Consider the following 6,145-nt stretch of genomic DNA (forward strand, 5'->3'; position numbering starts at 1 on the left):
GCTCATCCACACTAATGGGGTTCTGCTGTGACGCAAGACGGTCTTTCTGCTGCAATGCTTTATGATTCAAATCCCAATAATGAAAAGTACAGGACATTTGATGCAGTACGACAAACAGATTTGTAATTGGCCATTCATTCTGACAAACCAAGAAAGGATCAAAAAGACTGATTTCGGGGGATAAGAAGGGGGATAGTATCATCCCAACAATGGAACAAGTATAATACTAGTACATGATTTTCAGAAATAGCAGATAAACAACAATTTAAGTAAAACAATAGCCACAGGTTCAATGGTATTGTTTAATTAATTAAACAGTTTCTTTCTTCGGAACTAATTATTTAGAGAGATAACACGACAGAATACTGTTTAAGATTTTTTTTTTTTATATATCTGTTGTTCCATTTAAGATGGTACATTTAACAATTATAGATGTTTTTATACCAAAAAAAAAAGCATATACTAAACCAATCTTTCATCTGAGAGTTCAGTCCAAATTCAATTAAATTATGATAACTTTGTGTAACTAGTTTAAATAAGCTATTGAGTACCCTGTCAATACTGATGAGGAAAAATCATATGTGTATAGCTGCAGTTCACAATTCCGTACAGCAGATGTCTCTGCTATTAAAGTCTGTGGATTGTGTTTATTGATTTGGCATTTGAAAAATAGCATGCAATGTTGCTTCTTTGGAAGCCCATCAAATATGTATCACTTGGGATGATTTCTGTGACCACTCATTTGATTTGCTCGTGGTTAATTAATGACCTCAAGGCATAGTTAGATGTCAAATGGTCAACATGACTGGAAGATTTTGTGAATGGAGCACTTAGTGACTAAAGAATGACATCATTGGAGTGCTATATCACATATATAAGTGTGCCAGATCTCAGAGCTCGTTGCAGATTGGCTGGCCTCTGTAGCCGGAGTCTGTGATTGGCTGATGCATGATAATTAAACACCTACACAGTGGGTACACAAACCCTAGTGTTAGATATATAGGGATGTGCACCTTAGTTGCATTCAACAGCAACAAGAGTTGGTCTACAAGTTGAAAGAAATCAACTTAATCTATTTTTTTCATAGGAAGACCTAATACTCACAATAAGGTAAGCCATTTATTCAAGCTTTTGTTTTTCTTGTTATTCTTCTCTTTGCTTAAATGCTGTGTACTGTGCATATACTTTTTTTTGTAGCAGTTTTTGAGAACACAATACAAGACTACTGTAGTTTCATTTCATGAAATTAGAAGGTTTTTGTGCTTCTTTATAATGTTTTATAAGGTTTTGGTCCTGTTGTAGAAAATGTCATTTTTTTAATGGATTTTCTATGTCAGTATAATATAAATCTTATTTGGGTGGATTATCAAGAGGACACATTGTATAGAACCTGCACTTTCTGAGAACATAGTCTGTAGTTCACTAGAGTGATGCACTTATCCCCAAGAGAAGGTTTGCAGCAATCAATATTTTTGATGATACCGCTAATGCAATAACCTGCTCTTGTTCACTTCTAAAAGTGCAAGCAGCATTTTTTAAATGTAATGTATGCTTGAATATTCACCATGTACACATTTAAGTGCGATGTAGTTAATTGGTTGGCCAACTGATAGTGAACTACACCCTTAAACTTTTTACATAAACCTTTATGAAAACCACAGCAGAGCAACAGTTAAGGTGGTAGTGTTACCAAAAAACATTCGAATTGCCAGAAGGTATTCATATTTAAATAATGCTGTGTTTCCTATTAAAACATGCTTTTGCTGTACGCTTAACAGTATAGGATCATATTTGAAAACAGTTATCAATTGTTATTAGGTAATACTGAACCTATATATATATATATATATATATATATATATATATATATATATATATATATATATATGTAAAGTAGTAGTATATGAATCAAATCTATTGTTTGGTATTGTTGTTAAAGTGCTCATTTATTATTTAGTTATAAACCGTTCTGGAATAACTAAAGCTGTCTTTCAATTTTAGGGAACCATGGTTGTGTTGAAGATCTCTGCTTTCCTTGTTGCTTATGCCTTGGTTGTGTGTCAGATGTACAGCTCACATGCAGCTCCAGCCAGGTGAATTACAATGTATTTAAAACATTTTTTAACTGAATCATTAGCGTCAGAGAAATTCATTTCCTAATCAAACCATCACTTTGTAAAGCAAATACAGTGCCAGAGTAAACATAGCATTATTCAAATTCAGTAGCATTTTTCTGATTAAATTAAACAAGGCTGTTATTAAGAATATTAAGGCTCTCATGACCGATTCCTGCTATTGACATACCTATCAATTTTAACTCTGGGTGTGTCTTTTAGTACTATAAATGGAACACATTTGACTGATGGTCTTAATGCACTTGGGGATCTAGGTCCTGTTTTAGAATTAGCCACTCTCGACATTCAATAGCAACATTTAACTATTAGGTGATGGTTTTCATTCACTCTTTGCCTGCAGAACTGAGCTTGAGTCTATGACAGATCGTGTGACACTCAGTGATTATGAAGCCCGAAGGCTACTTAATGCTTTAGTGAAAGAATTTGTGCAAATGACAACAGAAGAACTTGAGCAGCAAGTGACTGATGGAAACAGGTATGAAATGCCTAATATTTTTTCCAGTAATATAACATATTTTTTTCAAGATACCTGCATATTACAGTATATTTTTAAAAGAAAAGTAAAAATGGTATCCTTCCATTTTAAATAGTCAAAATTTTGAAAATGGTCCACTGGTGTGTTTTAACTGTCATTCTCTTCATACGATTAAGAGCAATTCCACTGTGACTCCTATTACAATGGGGCTGTCACTTTGCGTTAAAATGTGCAGGATTTAGAGGTATGTGGTCAGAAAAGAGATCATTTAAATCATACAGAAGAAAGATAAACATGTATTCCATTTTCTGTCACAATTCTGCATGTATTTATTTATTTGGGTTTTTTTTTTAATACGTTGAATAAGCTTGTTTGCCTGCTGATAAATATTCTAAAGAGAATGAGTGAGGGAATGGATTTCTGATGCATGCAATATCTCAACTGTTCTAAGTGGTTTAAACAATGGATGTGCATGTCCTTTCAATACTGCAAGATAGTGAAAATAAAAAGGCATGTTTTTTCAAAAGTATTTTATATTGTAGATGTAGTATATTTATTTGTAACTTATCAGAGTTTAATAGTCTGATAGGCTTCATAATACAATGTATATATAATTATGGAATATGTGCATGACATTTGCCTGTAGTATTTATATTTAAGTAGGTAGTGATAAGAATGAACTGACTATGCATGTGTGCATGTTATTATGAGCCTGTTTTTGCATGTTGTCTTTTTCTACAGCCTGGATAGAACTATTTCCAAACGCTGCTCCAATCTGAGTACTTGTGTGCTGGGAAAACTGTCACAGGAGTTGCACAAATTGCAAAGTTACCCTCGCACTGATGTCGGAGCTGGAACTCCTGGCAAGAAAAGAAACATTGTGAATGAGCTGGAAAATGAACGCTATGCAAACTATGAAGAAACCTTTCAAAGCAACTAAGAAACCTCATTTTTCTCTCCCCCCACCGTTTTTTTAACTTGATGCATGTGGATTTCCCCTGCTTGATTGACTTGATATCAACCTTGATTGCTAAGCCTGTGTTAGTTTCTTTTTGACTCCATTTTCGACAGAGAATGATAGAGTTGGATTTATATTACTATAAAAATGAAATAATGAAATATATTAATAAAATCAAATTATGGTTAGCCTAAAATAATTGTTTCTTTAGATTTTTTTTTCTGACTTCTCTGGTAATAATACATGAATGCTTCTTTCATGTGTGTTTAATAAACTTATTTTTCTACCAGGAAACCTTGCTTTTTTAAATTTAATATTCATTTAAAGTAATGTAATGTTAATTCCACCCAAATGTAGTATTTTATAAAATAAAATGAGGTTACTATATATATATATATATATATATAATATATAATATATATATATATATATATATCTATATATATATATATACGTATGCATATAAATAAAGCAAGCAAATAGGCAGTTATTGGAGACATATTTTAACGAACTGAACTATTAGTAACTGGTTCCCCCTGATTTAGACTGCTTCAGATTAGATTAGCCCATTATTAGATCACCTATTAAAATATTTTAATGAATACTCTTCAAGATGATACACAGGTAAGAATGATATGTTATCCAATATATGCAATCGATTTAGAATTTTGAGTCTATATTGTTACTTTTATTTTTTCATGTAATAGTAGATCATTTTGAATTATATTTATATATTGAAATAATCTATATTGTGGTAGTCTTGTCACTCAATATGCAAATTATATCAAAGTAATGTATTTATTTAAGTCTATTTACTTTGCTCAAAAGGAATTGATGCTGTGTTTTGAATGAAGGTTGATTTGTTCTCAACCATCTCAACCGTCATTTGTCATTTTCCTTCCACGCTGCAGCATTACAGCTCAAAAACGGGCCTGTAATACAGCCACTTGTGTCACTCACCGACTGGCAGATTTCCTAAGCAGGTCAGGAGGGATGGGTAACAGCAACTTTGTACCAACCAACGTGGGAGCCAAGGCATTTGGCAGGCGAAGGAGAGACATCCAGCTGTAGAATAGAAATGACCTTCAGGAACAGGGTGAATATAACTTTACTTCAAATATACACATGGAAACAGTCATACAACTCAAACTGTATAAAACTAGCCAGAAACAACTGAGAGCAATGCATTAACATCTCCTACTTGCAACTCAGTTTATTCTTTGCTAGTATTATAAAGTTGCTTCAGTCCTTTCCTTTATAAGGTTCAAACACAGTCCCACAAACAGTAAAATGTGACACAGATTTATTTTAAAGACAGCATGCAGGAGGAATATATCAATTCTTGCATGTTCTGTTAACTATTGTCTATAGAGACATTTCTGTAAACTACTTAGCTGGCTAATTAACTATGTTCAGCTAATATTGATAATGCAATAATTAGTGTAGGATTCACCTAACCTGTCACCCTGTTTAATTTATAGCTGCCTCTAAATCTGAAATTATTTTTTATTATATAATGTTCTCTTTATATTCAGTTACAGTTAGTGGCTAATACCAAAACCTTGCAAATGTGTAGTCTAAATGTAACTGATTGGTCTAACCAGTAACATATATGTAATTGATTGGTCTACTCATAATTATGCAAGAAAAATGAATTTGTGGCATGTCTAAATTTGTACTTTTTAATCATTCTTTTTAAAACTGTGTTTTTTTCAGATCAACACAACTTGACAAGGCAACATATTTTACATAAACTAAACTCATGTCTCCAGTCTCCTCCTTTATAGAAGAATGGCATAGAGAATAGAGGACTGACTTCATGTCCTCTTGATGTTATAAATATTTGTTTTGCTTTTGGCAAAGAAAAAAAATAGAGCACTTCTGTCATGTATATTACAAGAAAATCCTGAATTTAAATCTATTCATTTTTATATGCAAATAAGAACATGATAGCATTGATGATTTATTTATCCTTTGGCATACAGTATATATGTGCAATGTGATCCACGCTGCTCGAACTTGTCATGCCAGCACTCTGCAGTATCTCGGGGATTACATTAATATTCTGCCTAGCAAAGCTGATCTGTAAATTGCTGTGTGTTGTGCCTTGATGTAAACCACTTTACATAACATGATTGTACAGTATGTTAAGAAAAAAAACAAACAAAAAAAAAACACCGTCAATATTGTAACAATTGTGAATTTCAGCAAGATTAAAAATGTATTTTAGATACAGTTGGGCTGGGATATTTGTCTTATTCCGTGGAGATGATGTAGATGGAAGTGACCTTGTGTGTGTGTGTGAGCACAAGTCCTTGTTCATCATTCAATATGCTGCTTCATCACACTTTAAGAAAAGCCTGCCAGAACTGAAGAAAAGTCACCTGTTCCTTATTACATACTCCAGAGAAAAATGAAATACAGCCCCATTAACCAGATGGTAGATCTTTGCTCTTGAATTTTGGCTTGCCAGTTTGAAGGTACTCTTTAACAAGTAATACTGTTCCTGAAGAAGTCATACCTTCATAATACAGATAATCAGATAACACTATGTAACACAATTTTTGTTCCTGGGTG

The 6,145-nt window shown here is 32.9% G+C and overlaps 1 protein-coding gene across 1 annotated transcript; it reads left to right on the plus strand.

The window, feature by feature from the left end:
* The first annotated feature begins 1,009 nt into the window (after positions 1–1,009).
* Positions 1,010–5,803, plus strand: LOC121329779 (calcitonin gene-related peptide-like). The gene is made up of 5 exons (XM_041275562.1): positions 1,010–1,110; positions 2,002–2,093; positions 2,476–2,610; positions 4,480–4,664; positions 5,285–5,803. The coding sequence occupies exons 2-4, from the start codon at positions 2,008–2,010 to the stop codon at positions 4,637–4,639; spliced, it is 381 nt and encodes a 126-aa protein (XP_041131496.1). The 5' UTR covers positions 1,010–1,110; positions 2,002–2,007; the 3' UTR covers positions 4,640–4,664; positions 5,285–5,803.
* Positions 5,804–6,145: the final 342 nt, after the last annotated feature.

This window comes from Polyodon spathula, chromosome 17 (genome assembly GCF_017654505.1).
Source record: "Polyodon spathula isolate WHYD16114869_AA chromosome 17, ASM1765450v1, whole genome shotgun sequence".
In the NCBI taxonomy this organism is placed as follows: domain Eukaryota; kingdom Metazoa; phylum Chordata; class Actinopteri; order Acipenseriformes; family Polyodontidae; genus Polyodon; species Polyodon spathula.

Excerpts from the sequence above, each read along its gene's own strand:
- LOC121329779 (XM_041275562.1), top strand. The coding sequence starts at position 2,008 with ATGGTTGTGTTGAAGATCTCTGCTTTCCTTGTTGCTTATGCCTTGGTT. Across the intron at positions 2,094-2,475 it reads TCACATGCAGCTCCAGCCAG|AACTGAGCTTGAGTCTATGA; the intron begins GTGAATTACAAT and ends CTTTGCCTGCAG. Across the intron at positions 2,611-4,479 it reads CAAGTGACTGATGGAAACAG|CATTACAGCTCAAAAACGGG; the intron begins GTATGAAATGCC and ends TCCACGCTGCAG.